A 25,486-nucleotide genomic window follows, 5' to 3' on the forward strand; every position below is an offset into this window, starting at 1 on the left:
TGCTATTTTATCATGAACATTAGTGAGGACCAGTGGTGAAGTGGCCCTTTAAGTACAATTTTGAGGTGCACTTTACTTGCGTATTTCCATTTTCCAGTACTTTTACTCCACTACATTTACTTGAAACCTTTCGTTACTTTGGAGATTTGGATTATTATTATTACAAACCACTTCAGCCCTGTATACATTTCGGTCACAAACGTGGCATAAAATTATACAGAATGTCTCATTTCAAGTTTTCAAATGTTTAAGAAATCTTGATGAGTTAAATGTATGTAGGGCTGAAGTGGTTAATGTGTGTTCTGTAATAATAATCAAAAATCAAACTAAAGGGTTCAAATAAATGAGTAGATGTAAAAGTATTGGAAATTGGAAAAACTCAAGTAAAGTACAAATACCTCAAAATTGTACAGTACAATACTTAAGTAAATGTACTTGTGCACAGTAACATCCTCTTATCTATTTTATACTTTGTCGCGTGACAGCGTCACACTAACGTAATAACATCTTCAAGCTCGCATGAGCCGCTTTAAAAACCTTTTCAAAAACATTAGAGTTGTCCCGATACCATTTTTTTCAGACCGAGTATGAGTAGTTAAGTACTTAATTTCTAGTACTCTCCAAGTACCGATACGAGTACTTTTTAATTTCTGTTGCGTAAGCACTTATTCTCCCCCCTTAATCGCTCTGGATTAAGAGTGTCTGCTAAATGCCTAAATTGTAAATTGGTGGTACCAATACCAGTATCGGTATCGGAAAACAACTCTAAGAACAATGATGGCCCAAAAGAGGGACGCCAGGAGGTTGAAAAGTGGTTAATGAAGGCGTAATGATCATGCAAGCTTCCACCACCACTACAGTTCAGTGTCTTCTTCCTTCTTTTGAATCAAAGGGATCAGAAAGAACAAACGAGGTCAGGAGTGGCGGCTGCACTGGGACGCCCCGGCTGTTAACCACGTCGCTTGTTTGTTTGTTGGTGGCTGTGTGTGTGTGTGTGTGTGTGTGTGTGTGTGTTGGTGTGTGGGTGGGTGGGGGGTGTGGGGGACTGGTGGTAATAGAGGAGAGAGCAGCTTCACATTAATCACCCACAGCCCGGGACTGAGACAGCACTCTGCCTCTTATTTTTTTCCTCTCCTTCCTGCTTTCTTTCGCTCCCTTTGTCCTGCTCTCCCTATATAATCTCTCTCTCTCTCTCTCTCTCTCTCTCTCTCTCTCTCTCTCTCTCTCTCTCCTTCTCTGTCTCTCCTCCTTTGAGTCGCCGTGCCTCCCTCTCTTCCACACGCACACACTCACACACATGCACACACACACCACACACAGTCACGCACGTACGTGCACAGTAGAGCTAATGATGTGCAGGTAGAGAGCAGATGAGCCTGGTTCACTGTGACTCTAGGGACCAGGGCTGTGCTTTGGGTCCAGCCAGCCAGCCAGCAAGTCAGCCCACCTGTCAGCCAGCCAGCAAGTCAGCAAGTCAGTCCACCTGTCAGCCAGCCAGCTAGTCTGTCAGCTAACCAGTTATAGCCACCCAATCAGCCAACCAGCCTGTCAGCTAGCCAGCTAGCCACCCAACCAGCCAGCCAGCCTGTTGGCTAACCAGCTAGTCACCTAGACAGCCAGCCAGCCTGTCAGCTAACCAGCTAGCCACCCAACCAGCCAGCCAGCCTGTCAGCTAGCCAGCTAGTCACCAAGCCAGCCAGCCTGTCAGCTAACCAGCTAGCCACCCAAGCAGCCAGCTTAATCTCGGCTGTGGGGGGGGGGGGTGCTTATGTCAGAACAAATTGCATCATACTGTTGCCAATCGCTCGCATTGCTTATGATTTCCTTTTCCTCCCGTTGGCCTGGTGATCAGGGCACCAATCCAATTTAGAGAGAGAGAGAGAGACAGACAGACAGACAATTGGAGTAGAGAGGGGAGACGAGAAGTGACTAAAAAGACTCGCCTGTGACTATCCGCAGTTCACGCAAGCATATAAAGGGATCACACAGACGTACGTGCACACACACATACTGTACATCGTGCACACACATACTGTACATACACTCTTACATATACATGACACACATCAGACATCAGTCCCCTTGCCCTAACTGGCCGTAACCGTTGTAAATGTGTTTATGAAAAATGCATTGCAAACAGAGGCTGACATCTCTGCTGCCTGGCTGGCTGGGAGGCAGGCGAGGCGAGGCAGCCTGTTTGACAAACAGAAGGGGAACAAAAAAGGGAGCAGGCTGTGTAAAACGTTCCGTGTGTGCGCGTGCGCGAGTCTGCATATAAGTGGAAGTGGGATGGAGAATAATAGCTCTGTGCGTGCGTGCGTGCGCTTGCACGGTATAAGGTAGCTTGTGAAGTGTACACGGATTCAGTACGCTGTGAGAGAAGGCCCTCTCTACGTCCTCCCTCTCAATTATTCAGTGTGTCCTCCCTCCCTCCCTCCTATGGTCTTCCTCTGCCCCCCTCCACCGAGAGCACCACGGTGGAGAGAGAGGGAGGCAGGGAGGGAGGGAGGGGGAGAGAACAGGTTTATTACTAGAAGGAGCTTCAGCAGCCCAGGATTTCTTGTGATCTCTCTCTCTCTCTGTCTCTCTCTCTCTCTCTTTCTCTCTCTCTACCTCCTCACTCCCTCAAGTCTGCTTTGTCCCACCCCATGTGTGCGTGTGTGTGTGTGTCCGTGTGCGTGCGTTGGGCTGTGTGACTGAATAGGCTGTGACATTAGAGCTGTATTAAGTGTAGCTGTAGTCCCCCAGGCTGAGTGGGCTGCTATTGATTGGCCTAGTAGAGTCTTGTAGGGGGAGAGTAATGGCTCTCTGAGGTGATGGGTAGCGGGGGGTGTGGGGGGGGGGCACTAATTGCTGCTGTTGTGCAGACAAGCTATGGCCCGTGCACAGTGCACACACACGCACACACACCTACGCACCCACTCCACATCTCTCAGCTCTGCCCCCCCACCCCCACCTCTTACCTCATACCTGTTTTTGCAGTGCACTCTCATTGTGTGTCATTTTTTTTGTCATTTTGTTTTCAATCAGCCTCTGTCCCCATTTTTCATTCTTATCTCACCCTTCGCCAAGTGCGCCTTTTGACGCCTATTTTCGCATGTACCTCGGCACCGATGGCGCCTTATCACACCTATTTTTAATAACAATTTATTACGGTGATCAGCTGCGTCCAGTTTCCCCTCATATCACTCCTGTTTCGATGCGGTGGATGCAAACAGCTCAAAGTGCAAATGGAAAATCCGCTGGCTTATGCTTTACAACGAAAATATCTCTGGATTCTTCTTTTTGGCCAAAAACAAGCACGGTTTGCATCAGATTTATCTAAACGATATAGTATGTCGCTTACCAAAAGTATGTTTTGGGTGAATTAAATGACGAAATCGCGAAACATTTTGACTTCCTGTTTCCGGCCAAAACGGCTTTCAAATTAAAAGCTTCGCTCATTGACAATGAACTTGTGGCGGCGAGAGCCCTCCACCAGATGGTGCTGTGGCGCTGAATGAGTTCGCATGTATTCTCTCTCGTTCTCTCTTTCTTCTTCTTGACCCCCCCCCCCCCCCCCATGGCCTAATCTTCACCCAGCCCATAGATTCTCTTTCACCTCCTGCCATTATTGATTCCCGTCCATTATTCAGTGATGATATAAGTCCGGACGAGGCGTTTTTATACGGATCGATATACCTTTTATGCTTGTATTTTTCTTTTTGCTAGTTTTTCTTTTGTAAAGGTTACTACTTTTTTCATGAGGAAGGGTCAGGTCAAACCCTCACTGCTCGTCGTGGTGCAGTTTTTATACTTTTACAGTTTAAATGAATACCCCCAGATTTGACTCTGTAGGTCAGTGGTTCTCAAAGTGGGGTCCGGGGACCCCTAGGGGTCCTTGAGAGAGTTCCTGTAACTAAGTGATGATTTGCAACCAAACGGACCCTTATGGGTCAGTAACTCAGAGTGTACAAATGGAACCATTTGGTTCCATTTGTACACTCTGAGTTACTGCCTCTGTGTACGATTGATTTTAGATTTTACAATATAGATTTGTATATTGGTCTAAAACATTCTGTCCAATTCTAAGCCAAGATTACTGTACGTTTTAGACGGGCCATCGTGGTCCCGTCGCTAGTCGCGTTAGAATTAATCATACCTCCCATTGTTGTCGGTCGTCTCTGGGGTGTTTTGGCTACATCAAGCTATACTTCAGAGCATCCGGGATAGCGCCTGGTGCGTCGCTAAATGTGCTCCGTTGCTGCAAATCGCTGGGCGCTCTGATTTAATGGTCCTAAATACGCCTGGGCGTTCAGGGTGTTAAATGGGAGGACCGTGGCCTAATTCAGGTCAAACCTGAATGAAAATGGTTCAGAATCATTGCTAGAGCCGTAAAGATCTTCTCTTATGGGGGTCTCCCTCCCTATACTTTCTAATGGGGGCCAGCAGAACGGGGGCCAACAGAACGCATGAAAAAGGCAGCGAAGAAGACCACATGTGAACCCGGAAGTAGTATTCTGCCATTTTCGATCCACCGGTGCATGGGTCACCTTCGCTAGCATCATAAGTGCTGATATGACCGCGAGGTCGCGCAGATTCTATTTACTTAGCTCCTAACATCGTCCCTCACCTCATATCACCTAAATCTGAGCCTCAATTCAGAGGAAAAACGGCAGTAAAGATCACACTTGCATTCTATGTGGACGGAGTTTGGGAATTTCGACGAAATCCTAAAAGAATATGATTTAGGCTCAAGACTGTATAGCGTGTGTGTGTGCAGTGCACGTGAATGTGTGCATGTATGCGAACATCTTATACGAGAGCTTTGTGTGCCCGCAAAGAGCCATGTGACCAAACTGTCCTATCGTATGCAACCCATGTGACCAGACACTGTCCTATCGTATGCGAGCCATGTGACCAGACTGTGACCCTGTGCTCTCCCTGCAGGGCTGGGCTGTGTGTGTGTGTGTGTGTGTGTGTGTGTGTGTGTGTGTGTGTGTGTGTGTGTGTGTGTGTGTGTGTGTGTGTGTGTGTGTGTGTGTGTGTGTGTGTGTGTGTGTGTGTGTGTGTGTGTGTGTGTGTGTGTGTGTGTGTGCGTGTGCGCGTGCGTGCGTGCGTGCGTGCGTGCGTGCGTGCGCGCGCGCGTGCGCGCGCTGTGGGAAGCTGGAAGTACCCTCACTAAAAATGCCGGGACAACGCTCCACACGTCCCAAACTCTTCTCCCTTCTGGCTCCAAAACTGTGGAATGCACTTCCCATTGCAGTCAGAACTGCAGCATCACTCCCAATCTTCCGCCGTAGCCTGAAAACCCACCTTTTCAGACTCCATCATGGCCCATAGCACTTACCCTAACCCCTTAGATAGCATTTATGTTGGCTTAGATAGCATTTTATACAGACTTATAGCATGTTATGTAGACAGCACTATAATTGTATTGTATTTAGTCATAGCACGCCATAGTACATATGTATAGCATAGTAGTAAATATGTATAGTTTATATGTATAGTGTATGTATAGTTTCATTATATAGATATTCCACTGTTACTTTCTTAGCTTACGCATGTTTCATGATAAATACTTTTATGTGATGTATTCCCATGCTTTTGTTCTTGCTTAAATGTAAGTCGCTCTGGATTAAGAGCGTCTGCTAAATGCCTAAATTGTAAATTGTGTGTGTGTGTGTGTGTGTGTGTGTGTGTGTGTGTGTGTGTGTGTGTGTGTGTGTGTGTGAGGCAGCGTGTCTTTTTATACCTGTGTCTTGCCTGCCTGTATGCACGACACACCGTACAGTTCATTTCAGCGAGGATGCTTCTTTGATGTGAGAGGGCTGTGGATGGGGTGCTGATTTTGACAGCAAAGTTTAGATTTAGTCCCAGTCCCAGTCTTTTGAATAAAATTCCAATTAGTTTTAATCATACTTTAGTCATGTGAAATGTTTTAGTCTAGTTTCAGTTGGCTAGGGGGCACGGTGGCACAGTCGGTAGTGCTGTCGCCTCACAGCTAGAAGGTCCTGGGTTCAATTCCCGTTGGGGACGCTGTGAGCGATGGAGGCGTGTTCTCTCCTCCGTGTCATCAGTGCCCATGCAGTAATGGTCTCTATACTGCCTCCCCCTGGCCAGCAGGGGCGCCTGATGGAGGGGAAAGGAACTGGTCGGAATAACGTGTTCCACACACAACGCCCGGCCGGGGAAACTCTCCCCTGTCGGGTGAAAAGAAGCAGCTTGGACTCCTCATGCATAGAAGGAAGCATGAGGCCAGTCCGCTGCCCCCCAGGTTGGCAGAGAAAGTGTAGCTCAGTGTAACATTAGAAAATTGACACTGGGTGATTTTTTTATTTTATTTTGTTTGCAAAATCGTGGGATATGAAATATAGAGTTGTTTTTTGTCGAAAAAGTTGTATTTTGGCTTTCCTTGATGGAGTCGTAATGGCCAATTTTACACTTGGTTTGCATGCTGAAAATAGCCGATCTACAAGCTCACATTGTTGTGAGCCTGTAGATCTGCTATTTTCAGAGCGCAACACCCGAGTGTGCAACCACACAAAATTATTTTAAGGTCTTTTAGTTCTATCACTTCTCCAATAGTCCCTCCCCTCAAATGTTAGTGTAGATTCTGTTTTGACGGAATTGTCACGTGTATTTAGTTTGAAAAAAAGTCAGTCGCAGAACATTTTTCGTCATAGTTTGAGTCAGTCGACGGAATAGAAGCTGACGACAGGGCGTTTGTGTGTGTGTGTGCGTGTGTGTCCCGCAGTGTGTGTCAATGTCAATGCTGTGTGACTCATCCTGATCTCTGTTACTTTGTAATGACAGCCCCGGGCCATCCATCCATCTGGCGGTGTGTGTGTATGTGTGCGTGCGTGGTGCGTGGCTTTTCTGTTCCTTTTTCTTCTTCTCCTTCTGGTGAAAATAGCTGATCTACAAGTTCACAACGCATTTGCGCCAGTCGAATGGCAACACAATGCTCAAAAATAGCAGATCTACATTACATTACAGATCTACAGAGTTAATTGAACATGACTGTTCTACAAATGTATTATACCTGGCAACCAGCGCTGTCCGGGTAAACAATATTACACTTTTAAAGTGATGGTACACATATTAACCAGTTAACAGTTTCATTAATATTATTTTAAAGGTCAATTGCCTTCCGTCTGTTAGAAAAGTACTGTGTTTGAAGGCCCTAATAAAAGATACTGGTTCTGTTCAGAATAACTGTCTCCCGTCTTTCCACGAAATAATAGAAAATGCTCGATAGTGGGCTCGATAAGAACCCAGCTGGATAAGCCTGATCTATAAGGTGAACGTTATCCATAATAATTAACGTCCCTAATGACACCTTTACCGTGTGCTCACTTTCTCTCTCTGTCTCTCTCTAGCTGGCTCGTCCATCAGCAGTGAGTCTTCTCCAGTGTCATCCCCGGCCACCAACCACAGCTCTCCGGTCAGCACGCCCAAGAGGGGGGGTCCCCTGGTGGGCCCCGGAGGGCCCGTCCTGGTCCCCAGCGGGGGCCACAGTGTGCCAAACACCCCGCCCGTAGTCACCATCGCTCCCACCAAGACCAGCAACGGCCTGTGGAGGAATGAGGGACGCCAGGTGAGACCGCAGACAGACGCACGCACGCACACACGCACACAGCTCACGATGTCTGTGAGACAGAGCTCTGTGGACAAAACTGGACATGATGTCCATGAGAAAACTGTGATGTACGATGCGTGGCAAGTGGTTTTCAACAGTGGTCTCCAGCTAAATGATGGAGAGTCGGGAACCAAACGGACCTTTATTAGATCTTTAACTCTTCTTGAGAGTGTATCCACCTGAACTGAAGCCGCACCCACAGCTGTAGTTGTATGATAAAGGGGGATGGGGTTAGGGGAGGGGCTGATAATGTGATGTCACTATACAAGTAAGACGCGCAAACGCGTGAAGCGAACGCAGCTCGTGTGTGTGTGGTTGTGTGTGTGTGTGCTACAGCTGCGCCCTGTGTGTGTGTGTGTGTGTGTGTGTGTGTGTGTGTGTGCGTGCGTGCGTGCCACAGCTGCGCCCTCTGGTGGCGGGCCGGTGGTGTAACAGCGTGACATAACAGCGTGACACACACACACACACACACACAGACACTCAGCCCCTGCTGTCATAGTAAGTGGCTCACTGCGTTCGCAATTACTGTTTATTTCATTGGCCCGTTTGACTGTCAAGGGTTCAACCTCTAGGAAGAAACCCTAAATACAATGTTAATACACCATTGCACATAAAAACGACTCCAGGGTGTCTAATGAAGTACTGTCAACTCATAGACACATGAAAAACTGGAAAAATACAAAAATTGTGGCACTCCATCTTTAATTTACAAGAAGTCTACACAGTTAGTGAATGTAAAGTAATTGTTATTTTGATCAATGTTTGCCTGTTATCTCTCCTATGGTACCAATGGTATCAATACAGCATGGAATTGTGGACACAATCCTATCCGACAGCATATTCAGAGTTTTGGGTCGGAAGAGGCTAAATGTCATCAAATGGTGGTCCGTGGCGGTGGCTCAAATGCAGAATGAGTAATGTGAAAAGGGTTGAAAACCTCTGATGCTCTGTGGATGTGATGTGTGCGGGGCAGTCGCAGCTCTGTGTCTTTGTTTTTTTGGACCGTCGATGCAACATTTTAATCTCGCATGTCAACACGCGCCTTTCTCCGACACAGTATACACACCCCCACATAACACTGACACGCACATACACATACACAGACATGCACGCACATACACAGCCACACACACAGAGGCTCCCGTGGTGGGATTAGTGCATTTTCCAGCTTGACCTGTCACCTCTAGCTGTGGCATATGTACATCTGACATAGCTGGTGGCACTATGAATGGCTAACTCCCCCCCCCCCCGACACACACACGCTCGCATGCACGCGCGCACACATACACACACACACACACACACACACACACACACCCACACACACGCACCCACACACACACACACACACACACACTCTGTCTCTGCTCCCTCTCTCATGGTGCTGGCTGTGTGTTAAACAACGCCAGCTGCCACCGGGCCGACGAGGTGACAGTCTCAACGGCAGCTAACATCTGTGGCCCACCCCCTCCCCCCACCCCCCCCTTCCCTCCACACCCCTCTCGCCCTTGGCCCAGCTATCCTCCCTGCCCGCCCCTCTCTCTCTCCCAACCCTGCAGCCTTTCCTCCCCTCCTCTCCCTCACCACCACCACCCACCCACCCATCATCACCACCATCACCCACCACCCACACACCCAACATCATCCTCTTCACCCACAGTCAAGTGCATCCTGTGCCTCGTTGCCCCTACAGGCCCCCTCGCCCTTAACACACAGAGAGAGAGAGAGAGAGAGAACTGCCTACTTTGATAAGGAGTGGATTATGGATTATGGTCTTGCTTTAAGCCCTTCTTATCTCAGCTCAGGGCTAATGGTCGAGGACGAGCACCGCGCAGTTATGGACAGCAGTCCGACGAACGCCGCCGCCACGGATCACTTTGGCGGTTTCCCCCCCTCCGATATTGGGGAGAGGGGGTGCGTGTGCGCGTGCGTGTGCGCGTGTATGTGACTGTGTGTGTGTGGGAGCGTCCAGGGCCCATTGTTCTCTCTCTCGCCTGCGGGCCCCAGCTGACCTCCTCTCACCCTCCATGGCCTGTCGCGCATTAGCAGTGATCTCCCAGAGATCAAGGGTCAGCTGGGGCCAGGATGGACCGAGAGAGAGAGAGAGGTAGAGAGAGAGAGAGAGAGAGAGAGCTCAGCGTATTGGAAGAGAGCTGTGAAGTGAGGCAGGTGGTGTGGTGTTGGCTTAATTTAACCCTGTAAGTCGCCGGTTCATATCTGACAGTATATCCAAAAAAAAATTAGACCAAATCAATGACCAAGCGCTGAGGGTTCGTGTAAACATTGTTTTGCTACCATCACCTATGACTAGTTTTGAGTTTTCGTGTAAAAAAGAAAAGAGTGTTAATGCAAACATCGAAGACACAAGTGAGGACGCAAATTGTGATTGGCCAGAATGAGATGATGTATTCTGATGTATGATCATACATCCACCTGTGGTTCCTTGAGAGGGTTCCAGGTGGTCCCTAGCTACTTGAGAGGGTTCCAAAGGGTCCCACTTGAGAGGGTTCCAGGTGGTCCCTAGCTACTTGAGAGGGTTCCAGGTGGTCCCTAGCTACTTGAGAGGGTTCCAGGGGGTCCCTAGCTACTTGAGAGGGTTCCAGGTGGTCCCTATAGCTACTTGAGAGGGTTCCAGGGGGTCCCTAGCTACTTGAGAGGGTTCCAGGTGGTCCCTATAGCTACTTGAGAGGGTTCCAGGGGGTCCCTAGCTACTTGAGAGGGTTCCAGTTGGTCCCTAGCTACTTGAAAGGGTTCCAGCATTAGTTAATTTACAGAAAGTAACGACACGATTTATATAGAGAATGTAAAATAGTTATTTTCAACACGGCATTGAATGGACAAATCATTAACAAACAAAACAACAAAATATTCTTTAGTCTCGGTTCTAAGAGAAGCTAAATGTCATCAAAATGATGGTCCGTGGCTCAAATGCCAAATAAACAACGTGGCCTTGAAATGAAAATGGCTGAAAACCTGCACTGATATAGATCAGTCCTGCGTGGGTGTACCGTACCGTACAGGGGTCAGGTGGTCTGGTCGGGAGGGGACTGAGCACGTTGTTGGGTGCATTGTTGGGTTTGTGGTGCCTCCGATAGCTCGGGGTGACCCACCCTGTGATATGAGGCGGACATGAGGGTGAGAGGAGATAGGACGAGGGGTGGGTGGGCTATGGGGGGTGGGTGGGAGCATCTCCTCTGTGTTTACACTGTGTCGCTCTGGTGAACGCATGTGGTCACACAAGAGACACAGGGGCCATAAAGGGGGCACGCACGCACGCACGCACGCACGCACGCACGCACGCACGCATGCACACACACACACAGACAGACAGACAGACAGACCGAACGTCCCCTCTCAAACAAAGACAGTTCTGTCTGGCCCTCTGCTTGCTCTTCTAATCACCAGTGAGGAAGGGCCTTTCCCCGGGACAGGAGGGTAACTGACCCATGCTGACATTAGAGTAAGATTTCACTGCCCTGTCACTCATTCATTCCGTGTCTCTCTCTCTCTCTCTCTCTCTCTCTCTCTCTCTCTCTCTCTCTCTCTCTCTACGTCCCTTGTCCCAACCCCACTCCTGTCTGTCCTCTGTCCTCGCTGTTCGGTTCAGTTAGTTTTTGCCCTGTGTTTTCGCTGTGGCGCTGCCCTGTGGTCCCCATTCAGCTTTTTTTTTTTTTTTTTTTTTTACAAATGTAAAAGCGTCTCTCTCTCTCTCTCTCTCTCTCTCTCTCTCTCTCTCTCTCTCTCTCTCTCTCTCTCTCTCTCTCTCTCTATCTCTCTGTCTCTGTCTCTGTCTCTCTCTGTCTCTCTGTCTCTCTCTCTCTCTCTCTCTCTCTCTCTCTCTCTCTCTCTCTCTCTCTCTCTCTCTCTCTCTCTCTCTCTCTCTCTCTCTCTCTCTAATGGGTGGAGATGAGGGGAACAAGGCTGAAGCAGAGAGGGAGGGAAGATGGCTGCATTGGAATTCTGCTTTAATGACTGCAGGAGTCTGCTCCCGCCGTTGCCTCTAATTGCTTTTTAATTGGCAATTTGGATTCATGGCTACACCTGAGAGGCGTAAACGAGCAGTGTGCAAAAGCACAGGGTCTCCCAAGCCTCCCCGAGTGGGGCAACGGTCGCACAGAGAGCCTCGCTCAGCTGTCTTTTAAAATGCATACAGGAGGTTTTTGGCTTAGTCCAAAGACATAAAGCACAATAACAACAACAACACACGTTAAATTAGCCCTTCGCTAAACCCTACCCCAAAAAGCGATTGTCCTAGTAGTTTAGCAACCTTTAGTATATGCAGGACAAGCTGTCAGTGTTATTTTGCATGGACTGTGTTGTTGAACACACATACAGCTTGACGTCGAGAAGGTTACATGACTGACCCGCCCAGGTGATGGCAATAATACTAATGACCACAGTCTCACCGTGCAACATGAAAACTCCCATTGGGCCTCATTAAAGTTTATTCTTATACTGTTTCTCCCTCTGTCATTTCCTCGTATTTCTAGTTTATTGAAATCATGTCATGCACATTTTCCAGTGCATAGCCTACTGCAGGCCTGGTTGACTAGATTTAGAAGACACTTTGATGCTCTTGGTACTGAAATGACCGATTATTTATATGGAGAAATCCCGTTATTTAACAAGTCAATTGGAGAGAAGGACAGCTTGCCCTAGCTGTCTCCTCCTCGCTGCTAACGTGCCTATTGGATAAGGACGGGTTGGGGAGGGACTTGGCGAAGGGCTAATTTGATATGCACACAGGTTGTTGCCTCATTCATTCATTTATTGAATGGATGCAGTGGATTCCTGTGACAGTGAGGTGTGTTAGTAAACACCGGCCTCCCTCGTAAAAAGATCTTATCAGAGGGATTTAACCTGTATAAATAAAGGTCAAATAAATAAATAAATAAAGAACCTGAGGGAGTCACCAGACGGTGGCTATAAACTATTTCACCGTGGCCAGTAGAAATTGACCACTTCCGCGCCATCAGTGCCCATACCCTGGGTGGGAAAGGGCCTTTCTGTGTGTTGTTGCATGTCCCCTAGCCTCGGGTAGGTAGGTACCTATAGGGTAGGTAGGTAGTGGCACCCTCACAGAAATCACGCAGTAACCCATGTCTCTAAACGGCCTCCCCCTGGTCAAAAAATGGATTGCAAAATGATGGGATAAAAATTACAAGAAAAAAAAGAAGAAGAAATTGACAACTTTTACGGCTGCGTCCTTACAGCGTCCAAATGTGCTTTTCATCGGGACCGATTATGTCACTCCCTTGGATCCACTTTTTGATCGGATAAAGTGCATCTTATTTGCTCAGAAGCTGCATCTCTCTCACATCCCTGCTCGCCATTCACCAGGCCACACTGGAGCGCTCTCTAAACAAGAGCCACAAGTCCCATTTTGGAATGAACACTAATCCGACTCCTTTTCCATTTGTCTCTGAACATATTCCGACAGATTAAAACTGGCTGCTGCCGTCATTCCCCCGGGTGTTAGAGCAGACCCTCAGAGGTCTCGGTTTAGACCAGTGGTGTTCGTGTCAAGGGCCTCCAAATTGACACTAATTCGCCCGCAGACCCCCCATTTGAAAATACATGCCAGGGACCCCCACGAGAGAAGATTTGTACGTCTCTAGCAGTGATTCTCAAGCTGTTTAATTTCAAGGACCCCCAGTTTGTCATGCAGTAGTTTACAGACCCCCATTTAATGGCATTTCTATCTCTTGAGACCCCAATTTGTATTGTAAAAGCACTGTTAATTGAACTCTTGAGAGTGTACAAATGGAACCAAATGGACCCGATTTACAGTCATATTACTGGCTAGGCATCGTTATTGCCTTGTAGAGTCTCTGCTAATACATCTTCATGGTGTTTGGGAGAGACGTGAGCAAAAAGGACCTGTGTGCGTGTAAGTGGGTGCGTGTGCACGCACGCGTGCCTGTGTGCACGTGCTAAACAATTCCCGAGATGTATGGATGGGACAAAATGTCTGGTTGTTTCACCACAAATTACAGTGGTAATGTCTGACTCTGGTCTGTGTTAATAGTCAGGTTATGCGACTCCCAGACAGCCACCAGTCAGTCAGTAGAGAGACAGGCGGGGGGGTGTGTGTGTGTGTGTGTGTGTGTGGGGCGAGGCGAGCAGCCACGGAGGAGACGTGTGAGGTGAGGAGGGGGCTGCGGCGTCTCCCCCTTTTTTTTCCGGACGGGTCTCTGATTTTGACTTCTTTTGACATATCTGAACCACTTTTCCGGATGGCTGCACATCGAGAGGGAAAGGCCACCAACCCCCCCGTCCCCCCCGTCCCCCCGTGCTCATGGAGCCATTAGGAGGGGAGGGGCCTGGGTGGGAGCGAGCTGTATCACAGAGACGGAGGGAGGTGGTCTGAGGGAGGGAGGGAGGGAGGGAAGATTGCCAGTGTGCCTGGCTGCCCGGTGGAGCGTGACAAACAACAAGGAACAAGCGGTAACACTAGACATAGTGGGGGGGGGGAAGGAAAGGAAGAAAGGGAGACGGTGTAAGCAGAGAGAGTAGAGAGAGAGAGAGAGGGAGCCCAAAACATTAGAGCCATTTAATATTAGATGTTGGCGCATCAGTGTCAGCCTGGGTCACTGGCTCCAGAACAGGAGCTTCTCACTAAATGGGATTTTGTTTTATCATTCAGTAGTTCAGAGTTGTAGTACAAGTCTTGTAGTACTTGTACTTGTAGTACAAGTACTACATTTTTAGTACTCGCCGATACCGAGTATCATACGAGTACTTTACTCTTGTGTTTTTTTTTTTTACACTTGTTAGTTGTCATTTATGCTTGTAGATCGTTGCATTCGTTCAGCCTAGTGTCAATTGGATGTTTTGGTACTCGGGTCAAAGTATCGGGGGGGCCGGTTCCGAGTACCGAGTACGGGTATTGGAGGGTGGTATCGGCCCGAGTAACCGATGCCAGTATCGCGGAAAAAGTCTATCATCAGCACCCGGTGGCAAGATGGCTGCCGCTTTCTCTCTCTCTAATAATCCCAGGGCCATGACTCCCCCCTCCTCCATCTCTCCACCTCTTTTCCCCCTCCGTTGCCCTACTTGACGTCACACTCCCCCCCCCCCCCCCCCCCCCCCCCCACACACACACACACACACACACACACACCCGATAAATAGTTACCTCGTACTCTTTAGGTCTGTTAAGTTTCGCATTTTGTTTCCGCGATTGTTGCTTGTTGTGGGCAGAGGGAAAGCAAAGCTTCAGAGAATGCACTCCCACTGCCTCAGCAGGACGCCTTTGTAGCTCCATAGCAGCGTGCTACAGAGCCCGCTGGCTGTTTGTGTGTGCTGCTCGTGGGATTGGTAAGTGAGCTCAGGCTTGCTGCCAGAGAGAGAGAGAGAGAGAGAGAGAGAGAGAGAGAGAGAGAGAGAGAGAGAGAGAGAGAGAGATGTATGCAGTGGATGTTACTTTGTGGCACACCAGCAACACAAACTGACACGCAACGCACGCAGACACAGATCAAAGTCAACATCTCAGTAGACACACTGGGGTTGTAGATTCGCCAGCGACACATCACATCTCATCCGTCACTAGAACAATAGCGCTGCTCCTTGTTGTATCTAAGGAGGCTTAGCTGTTCTCTCTATGCCCTGCTATCTGTCTTGTTGCTCTCCTCCATTTTATGTCCTCATCAGAGAGAGCTTCTTGATCGCTCTGTTTCACAGGGAGGTGTGTGTGTGTGTGTGTGTGTGAGAGAGAGAGAGAGAGAGAGAGAGAGGAGATGAGAGAGAGAGAGAGAGAGAGAGAGAGAGAGAGAGAGAGAGAGAGAGAGAGATGAGAGAGAGAGAGAGAGAGAGAGATGAGAGAGAGAGAGAGAGAGAGAGAGAGAGATGAGAGACGAGAGAGAGAGAGAGAGAGAGAGAGAGAGGAGAGAGAGAGAGAGAGAGGAGTATGGTGCCTGGAGGGGGGGTTGACTGGAAGGGAGGGATGGGGGGGGGGGGATTCTCTCCACAAACAGGCCTATTCTATCGTCGTCGTCCCCCCAGTGTGGACAGCCGTATCGGTCACAGAGCCCTCCGGAACAATGACTAATAAAGCCTCTCTCTCTTCCGTCTCTCTGCAGGCTGACTCTGGGCCACGTGGGGCCAGTAGAGAGCGTCTGGGGCCAGAGGGGGCCCTCTCGCAGCAGGATAAGGGTGGCCCCTCGGTCCCTGCACACCTCCTGGGAAACCCCTATGCCTTTGGCCTCACTCCCGGGGCCGTCATGCAGGACTCGCGCTTCCAGCCTCTCAAGTGAGTGTGAACTGGATTAATACCTATCGTTAAAAAACACTTTCACCCTGCGGCATCCCCGAAGATTTGTAAACAAATATTTTAAGAAATGTATCACAAATAGCAGATCTACAAGCTCACACACTGTTGCAACGGGAGGCGTTGTGAGCCGGTAGGCCGGCTATTTTCATTATTATTATCGTAGGACAAAGTATAGGGCTTAAGTGGTCGACACTTGAGTGGTCGACAAGTAATCCCCCGAATTGGGGTGATTACTACCCAAATACGTACTTCCGTTTCCCCCGCTCTCCCCGCTCTAGTCTATGCATGCGTGAGCACGTTCCGTGCGTGAAGGGGAGAGCAAGAGCGTTGCCTAGCAACCGGCTCAGGACAAAAAGTTACGTTTTTTTTGCGTGGCGTTTCAGATCCATATAAGCGATATAAAACGTATGTATTATTATATATATATATATATATATATATATATATATACACATCACTCACAGATGGCTATTAAAACACGTATATACGTCAATAGCAGACAATGTGTCACTAATTGGTCTTGATGGTGCTGTTGTGTCTGTCTGGTGAGAGAGCCATTGACGTAATACTCCTATCCTATAGAGCGTCGCAGTCCCTCCCCCTTTCAGAACAACGAACGGCCAGGAAATGAAACGCAATGCATTTCCCCATAGGCAGTTCTTATTTAATTTATTTAAAGACCTTTTAAGCGTCGTACGAAGCCAACTCTTGTCGTGACAAATCATGACAACACACACAATATTTTGGACCAAACAAATAATTACAAAGAAGAAAAACAACAAAAAAAGTGTTGTAACCTGCCGTTTTTTTTCTACTTTCTAATTCTTTGTTGGCCCGAAAAATTCTTTGTGTTGTCATGATTTGTCACGACAAGAGTTTGCTTCGTACGACGCTTAAAAGGTCTTTAAATAAATTAAATAAGAACTGCCTATGGGAAATGCATTGCGTTTTCATTTCCTGGGCCGTTCGTTGTTCTGAAAGGGGGAGGGACTGCGACGCTCTATACCCTCCATCCATGCTTCCTTCCCACGTTTAATTCAGTGTTCATTTTGTGACTAAGACTAAAAGCTTAAGGTTTTTGATATTTAGACTAGACTAAGACGAAACAATTTAACAAGACTAAATAGGACTATGATACTAAATGGTGTGATATCAAAAGACTAAGACTAAATCCTTTCTGGCAAAATTAACATTGCATTAAGACAAAGGGCATCCATGCTAAACCTCTTATCCCTGAACCATTTTTTTAAACTATTTTGAACAGTTTTTGAATAGTAGCCGATCTACATCGACACGTTGTGAACTTGTAGTTTGGCTATTTTAACTATTCAAAAATCATGTCTTTCAACAAAAACAAAACAAAAAAGGCAAAGACGTTTAGGCATAAGGGGGGTTTAGCATGGACGAAAATAGAGACCTGTAAGACTAAAAGATTAAGGATTTTGATATTTAGTCGACTAAGACTAGACTAAGACTAACCAATTTCAGAAGACCAAATAGCACTACGGCTAAATTAGACTCAGATTAAATCTCCCCTGTGCTCTCCCTCAGTCTGCCCAGGCAGCTGACCCACGGCGTGCCGCCCGGGGGCGTGCCCGAGGAGTACCTGCGTGGTTTCCGGCCCTACGCCACGGCCGAGGACGCCCTCCGGATGCCCTCGTTGCCCCTGGGCCTGGACCCCGCCACCGCAGCAGCCGCAGCGGCTACTACCACCCGGCTACCTGCCCCACCCCTCCTTCACGTCCTACAGGTGAGCTACCTGCCGGGACCAATAAATAAGAAGAATGCAAAACGTTACGATCCATGTTGAATAAATAAATAGCAAATTCATCACAGTTCATCGTTTAACAAAGCAGTTTCACGCTGTAAAGTGCGAGTGAAAAGAGGGCCAGCATTCAGGAGGCAGACAGCCTCGGATAAGTGCTGTTCTTGAAGCGGGAGGTGTTGCACTTTAGAGACCGAGTCTCTTACCTGAGGGCAGGGGTGCGAAAGAGAGCAGGCAGGGTGGGAGGGGTCGGCGATCACCTTCTGCATTCTGCGCTTAGTGCGTATGGTGTGTAGATAGAGGAGACGGATGGGAGGTTGAGGCAATGATTTTTGACGCTGTGCGTACCACCCTTTCCAGCCGTTTCCTCTCTAAGTCGGTGGTGTTTCCATACCACACTGACTGAGAAGACGAGGACACTCTCCACAGTGGCTCTGTAGAAGTGAACCAACGCCTCCCCGGTCACACCGAACTTCTTTAAGAGGCGTAGGAAGTGAAGCCTCTGGTGGGCTTTACTCAAGATGTTACTAGTGTTAACTTCCCATTTCAAGGAGCAGCATATAGTGGTGCCAAGGAATTTAAAACTGTCGACCCTTTCGACAGGCTGGTCATCGATAACCAGGGATGGGGGCATAATCCCCTTTTTCCTGGAAATTAAAGATAATTTCTTTGGCCTTAGCCAGGTTTAGATAAGGTTACGTCTCTAAATGTTCTGATGAATTGAAAATGGTGGACCCCGTTGTAAACAAGTGTCATGCTTTTATCATGTGTCGTCCACAGTTAACAGTCTTTGTATTGACTTGTGCTTTCGTCTGAAACGTAACCATTCTGCATACTGTTAATACATAATCAATCAATCAATCAATCAATCAAAACAGGTGAGCTGCTCTGCATGGGGATTCCTTTGTTACAGACCCCCAGCATATTTATAGCACACTACTAGACTACTCCAAGCTGTCAATATAAGGCATGGTTTGCAGCGCCTCTTGCATCCTAGATGCGGACGTACCCTATAGTGTGTGTGTGTGTGTGTGTGTGTGTGTGTGCATCAAGAGAGAGGGGTGGGGGGGGGGGGGGGGGGGGGATTGTTGCTTGCTTCGGGCTGCGAGACAGCCTGCGTGCCCCCAGTCTGTCAAGCTAGCGGGATCTGAGGCCTGTAGTTGTATAGCACCCATCACACACTGCACTGTAATGGAGTTAATGAGAGGATGTTCCGTTCTCTGTGACCATGCATGGCGCATGCACACACGCACACACACACACACACACACACACACACGCACACACACACACACACACACACACACACACGCACAGATAGATGATGAGGTTTTATCTGACAGAGCACGTCTCTCGTCACAGAGAGATGGAGGAGCGTGTGTCAGAGGGAGATGGAGATAACTCAGGTTAATGGAGGAATGAACACCACCACGCTGTCACCGCAGGGCAAGGCATCGCGCCGTGGCCTTTTCTCCTGACGTCTCCGTCAGTGAAGTTCTCATTCGCCACGACGGATTTCATGTCATTTTGGATTCTGGGGAGGCCAGCATTTCTTCTATTTAGACATATAAGCGAATAAGCCAAAGTAGTCTAGTGGGCAAACTATAGGATTATGTGCAGAAGTATCTTCCATAAAACCCCTATGGTCTCGGATATTTAATATAAAAATCAGGCGTTTAAAGCTGTGATTTCTTCACCTGATTGGCAGTATATGAGTAAATATCACTAAAACATCATAATTGTATTTACATGTTAATACATGTTAATATGTTTAGGGAACGGCGCCAGTAGTGTGTGGGGGCACACTGTTTCATGTCATAAGATATTATTGTGATTCAATCCATGCGTCTTTCTCTCTCTTCTCTCTTTCCTCCTTTCCTCCTTCCTTCCTTCCTTCCTTCCTTCCTTCCTTCCCCCCCCCCCTCCCACAGGATGGACGACCCGTTCTGTCTGTCGGCGCTGAGGTCGCCCTTCTACCAGCTGCAGGGAGGGGGCGGCATGCCACCGATGCACCCCTCGGCCGTTCACATGCATCTGCCCGGGGTGCGCTACCCCGGAGACCTCACGCACCCCTCGCTGTCCGTCCTGCAGTCCGAGAGGATCTCTGAGAGGTAAGGTCCTCACGCGCACACACACACACACACACACACACACACACACACAGGTTTGTATAGAGTGTCGCAGTCCCGTCCCCTTTATGACGACGACAGACCCAGGAAATAATTCCCCATGCATTTTTCCCCTAGGATCCCACTGCAGCAGCTGTCCGTTTATCACTAACACAACCACAAATGTCCAACACATTATACAATTAATTACTCACCTAATGCTGCGCCTAATGCAGGTTCCATGTTTAAATCCAAGTGATAGATAGTTTTCATATTATGGTCGCTAACGTGGTTTACAGCTGAGCTCACCATAACAGTTTTAAAAACTGTCATCGTAGCTATTGAAGAATTATGAAAAATGAAAAATCGTGAAAAGTGACATGAAAGTGTTTGAGAACGACTGACATCAAAAAACAGTCAGGATTTAGAATACATTTGTAGAATCGTCGCCAGGTCAAAATGGATTAATGGAGCAACTCATCACTCTTTGTCTCTCTCTCTCTCTCTCTCTCTCCCCCCCCCCCCCCCCCCCCACCCTGTTGTCGTTCGCCCCCTCCCCAGGCTGCAGATGGAGGACGAGCTGCGGCAGCGCGAGCGAGAGCGAGAGCGCGAGCGAGAGAAGGAGAGGGAGCGCGAGGCCGAGAGGGAGAAGGAGCGCGAGAGGGAGCGCGAGAGGGAGCGGGAACGCGAGCGGGAGAAGGAGCTGGAGCGCGAGAGGGAGCGCGAGCGCGAGAGGGAGCGCGAGAGGGAGAAGGAGAGGGAGAGAGAGCGGGAGCTGGAGAGGCAGAAGGAGCGGGCGCAGAGGGAGAAGGAGCTGCAAGTGTCCAAAGCCATGGAGAGCCACTACCTGGCCGAGTTCCACGCCATGAGGGCAGCAGGCCAGGAGGACCGGACGGCCACCAAGCCCGAGAGACTCACCCCCAATCGGACCGGTATGACACAGTATAGAGTAATGGTGGAATTTGGGCATTTTATTTTGAAGTTTCAGTTTGAGTATCTGAACCGATCATAGCGTCGCATCCCTTCAGGCGATGCATGGGCCGGTAGCTCTGCTACATGCATGCAGCACGCACGACGCATGGACTTTGTTTGTTTACAAGCCAGACAGTCAACCAGCTCTACCAGTTTACTGCTGTGTGGCTTAATTCTAACCTATACTATCTTCAGATACAATACTAAAGTAGTAGTTCTACTAATCAAAACCAGCTGCTTTTGGACGGACGCGGCAATGGGAATCAAACGGGTGAATGAAATCAAGATGCACAATTATGAAATATGATGACCACGGATATGGTCTAAAAGTGTGACAATGTAAACTGTCTGGTTAGATAACAAACGGCTATTTCTTTGAGCGTTGGTGCCATTTCCCAGAGCAACGGCTACGTAAAGAGAGTTCACACCAGGCCATCACTGTTCATTTCTACTTTTCTGCAGGGTGAAACAATGTAGTAAAATATGGTGGAGGTGAATGAGTAGTAATCTCAGCAATTTCCGGCTGGCACGAGTTAGCTACCATCTGTGGACAGAAATGAACCCATTTAGGCCTGGCGTCAAAAAAAAAAAAAAAGTCTTCTGAATCCTAACAGTTTTCTGAAATCCCTATGTTTCTATATCAGTGGTGCTCAATATTTCATGTCAAGGACCCCAAACATCATGTAACAGGCCACCGACCCCCATCTGAAAATATGTTGTTCCAGGGACACCCCCAGAAGCAACGATTTGAGTTAAAATGTTGGCTCTAAGAATATATTCAAAGATTTGCGCCACATCACGATAAAAAAAAAGAAGCTCGTAGCTTGTAGATCTGCTATTTGTTTCTCAAGTATACCATAATGCTTAAAAAACACCAAAAGGGGTTCCGTCCAGAATGGGTTATTGACACACTGGCCTTGCTTTCGTCCCCACCACTACCAGACAAAACCAAAGAGCCCGGCGGCGCCCTCGCGGCTCCCAAGCCAATCCCGCCGGGTCTTCACTCGTCCGCCATCGTCCAACCGCATCACGCCTCCGCTGTCGTCCCCGGCCTGGTCTCGGTCCCCGCCCACCACGTGGGCGGCCTCTACATGGGCGTGCCCGGCGGGGCGGGGCTCTCGTCGGCCCTGCTGCTCCAGAGGACCAATGAGGAGGAGCGCTGGCTGGCGCGGCAGCGCAAGCTGCGTCAGGAGAAGGAAGACCGCCAGTACCAGGTGTCGGAGTTCCGCCAGCAGGTGTTGGAGCAGCACCTGGACCTGGGCAGGAACGCCGATGGAGCACCGGAGCACCGCACGGAGGCTCACAGGTTAGAGAGCGCACACGCGCACGCACGCGCATGCACGCACACACGCACACGCACTCACATTTACACTTGATTTACAGTCACACCGACTCACACTGACTGACTTATCTTTTGAGGCCATTGCATTTACTGATTCCATATCCTCTTACCTTTAAGAGTTTTATACCACAGCCCCATAATTATTATGAGGGACATTTTTGGTTATACATCCCAAGGTGTTTACCGGTAATTCATCAGAGAATTATCTTGCCCATGTCTTTTTACAGATGATTGTGTACAAAGACAGACTCTCTCTCTCTCTCTCTCTCTCTCTATCTATCTATCTATCTATCTATCTATCTATCTATCTATCTATCTATCTATCTATCTATCTATCTATCTATCTATCTATCTATCTATCTATCTATCTATCTATCTATCTATCTATCTATCTATCTATCTATCTATCTATCTATCTATCTATCCTATCTCTATCTATCTATCCCATCCTGATGGAAGCAGTTGTAGCTCTGTAGACCAGCCACACTAAGCTTTGCAGGCTTCAGAAGTCTGTTTGTCAGCACTGAAAGAAAAGAACATACCCTCCCTGTCAGAATCCTCCCATCTGCTCTATTTCTGTCCCTGCTATACCTTCCAGCACAGACAAGCAGACAGACGACAGCGTTTAGCCGCAAGGCAGGTTCCCGACGGCTCGTTCTCTCGTCCGTGTGGCGGATGAGGCTTTTAAAAACAGGCAGCAGCAGCGAGCAGGACGGCTCAATAAGATACACAAAGGCTAATTCTCGGCTAATCCTCTCAACCTTGCACAGCATAAGCTTTCTGCTTACCCTGCTTTGTGCGAGAGAGACGGGGGGGGGGGGGGGGGGGTATTGTGAAGTTAGGTTTAATGATTGGGGTTAATGCTGAACTGGTACTGCAGGGGACACACAACACAGCGCAACACAACACAACACAACACAACACAACACAACACAACACAACACAACACAACACAACACAACACAACACATCAGCTATCAGTAACAGTCCAGTCTAATCACTGCCCACAGGCTACCGATTGCAGATAGAGCACAGCACACACACACACACACATACACTGACTGCAATGTGCACACAAAACAGGAGGCAGTGGCAGTAATGCGATTGGTCAGGCCCGGCCTGTGCTCACTGCCAGGTTTGATTTGGAACGAGCGGCCTGGACAGAGTGTTTGTCTATTAGAGCGCTCGGTCCATCTTTCTGCCTCGCGTGGTCACTTTAAGCTATCGTCGTACGACAGCGGAGCACGCCAGTGAAAAGCTCACGGCGCGTCGCATCCATGTTGTGCTGTGAGCTTATAGATTATTGTTGCCTGGGGGGTCAGATCAACATATCCGCATGGGTGACGGCAGACTGCTGGGCGAGCGATGGCGCTTTGTCATGGGTTGGTCAGATCAACATATGGAATGTATTCTGGACTGGCCATATATGGAGCATGTCTTGAGTGTACAGGGTTTGATGAGGTCAGATGAACATGTCAGAACATGTCGGCTCCATATATAAAGATCTAAGAAGGGTTTGAGGTTTGAGGTCCGATGTAGAGTTGCTGGCCAACTCCATATATGCAGATCTAGGTGATGATCCAGTCTTCACCATGTATGGTTATCCGGGGTTAGATGAGGTCAGTGTCGTGATCTTCATATATGGAGATAGCCATATATGGGGTTCACGCTGTCGCCTCACAGATAGAAGTCCTGGGTTCGACTCCCGCTGGGAACGCTGTGGGCACTGGGGGTGTGTTCTCTCCTCTGCGTCATCAGTGCCCATACCCGAGGCGGGGTTGGTGAAAGTGCCCTTCTGTGTGGAGTTTGCATGTTCTCCCTGTGTCCCACTAGTGTAGGTACCCTCACAAAAACATGCCGTAATCCTGTTCTCTAAACTACCTCCCCCTGGCCAGCCTGATGGCGGGGAAAGGAACTGGTCAGAATAACGTGTTACTTCCACGCGCTACGTCCGGCTGGGGAAATTCTCCCTCAGGTGAAAAGAAGCAGCTTGGACTCCTCATGCATAGAAGGAAGCATGAGGTCAGTGCGCTGCCCCCCCCAGGTTGCCAGAGGAATTGTAGCGCCCAAGATTACATTAGATAATTGACACTGGGTGAACAAATAGGTTACAAAATTGTGGGATAAAACATTAAAAAAAGGCATGATGTCACGATGCATGACCATATATGGAGGCATGGTGTCACGATGTGTGACCATATATGGAGGCGTGACTAAAACACAAGAGATGCAGGTCTCTGTTTCAGTTCTGTGTCTATCTGTCCATCAAGACGATCTCCACCATTTCACCCTGCCCTTCCTTCTGTGGACCCTTCTCTGAAGTCCCTCTCACTATAGTGCAGTGCTACTCAACGGGCCGCGGGTTGAGTAGTCCAACATGTCCGTGCGGCCCACCGGCCTGTCATGGTCATACTAATACAAAATATGTTTGTTCTGCTTTCAGTGAAGAAAGGTCATTTCTAGCGTTTGTAACCACACGATGCGATCATGCGCTACTGAGCTGTTTGTTCTTCCTGCTGACAAAAAGTGGCTGTGTTGTTGTTGTCGATTTACAAGTCCACAAGCACTGCTGCAGCATGTATCCACGACGCGTTGTGCAGTTGTATATCGGCTCGCGTTCGGTAAACAACACCGACTGTCATGAGGAAGTGCAAACAAGTTACGGGCGCGGACAGAAAGCAGCATGTTTTGTGCTTGTGCAAAGAATATCCTCCTGGCTTGTTTCGGATCTGTGAAAGTGCAATGGGAATTATCAAGTAAAAACAGCGCAACGCTTTCATTGACGAGACCCATGCATGCATGCATGACTGTCGGAGGCGTGGGGAAAATGCAGACTTAAGTGTCACATTAAGTAAGAAATCTCTCACTCTCACTCTCTCCCTCTCCTTCTATCTCTCCCCCTTCCCATCTCTCTCTCCCTCTCCTTCTATCTCTCCCCCTTGGCCCCTTCCTTCCCCCTCCCTCTCTCTCTCTCTCTCTCTCTCTCTCTCTCTCTCTCTCTCTCTCTCTCTCTCTCTCTCTCTCTCTCTCTCTCTCTCTCTCTCTCTCTCTCTCTCTCTCTCTCTCTCTCTCTCTCTCTCTCTCTGGAAGAAGATATTCATGATTCTCTGTTGTGTTTGTGAGCCACTGACTGAAGCCAATCAGCCAATGACTTATTGTACTTAACCCTTGGCCTACAATTCACGGAAAAAACGGAATTAATCGAAAAATCTAAACCTCCCGTTAACGGAAAAAACGGAATGACAATCAATATCAGTTATTGCGGGGTCAAAAGAGCAAAAATTAATATTTTTTCGCTAATACCACTAATGTTGGATGTAATTTACCAAAAAATGGCCGAAATCCGCGTGATCGTGCGCTATCGTGCACGCGCGCCGTCTCTATGTGCGTCGCTGTAAAAAATGTG

The 25,486-nt window shown here is 48.5% G+C and overlaps 1 protein-coding gene across 1 annotated transcript in view; it reads left to right on the forward strand.

Annotated features, from left to right (window-relative positions):
* LOC310879152 (genetic suppressor element 1-like) overlaps positions 1-25,486 on the forward strand; it is a gene marked incomplete at its 5' end in the record, with an annotated part of 50,552 nt that overhangs the window by 1,480 nt on the left and 23,586 nt on the right. Inside the window, 7 exon segments of the mRNA XM_083793596.1 lie at positions 7,362-7,579; positions 15,703-15,872; positions 17,445-17,597; positions 17,599-17,643; positions 19,590-19,769; positions 20,328-20,698; positions 21,681-22,044. Of these exon segments, the coding sequence (XP_083649722.1) occupies positions 7,362-7,579; positions 15,703-15,872; positions 17,445-17,597; positions 17,599-17,643; positions 19,590-19,769; positions 20,328-20,698; positions 21,681-22,044 (1,501 nt within the window).

Source organism: Protomyctophum parallelum (assembly GCF_964188405.1).
Source record: "Protomyctophum parallelum genome assembly, chromosome: 2".
In the NCBI taxonomy this organism is placed as follows: Eukaryota; Metazoa; Chordata; class Actinopteri; order Myctophiformes; family Myctophidae; genus Protomyctophum; species Protomyctophum parallelum.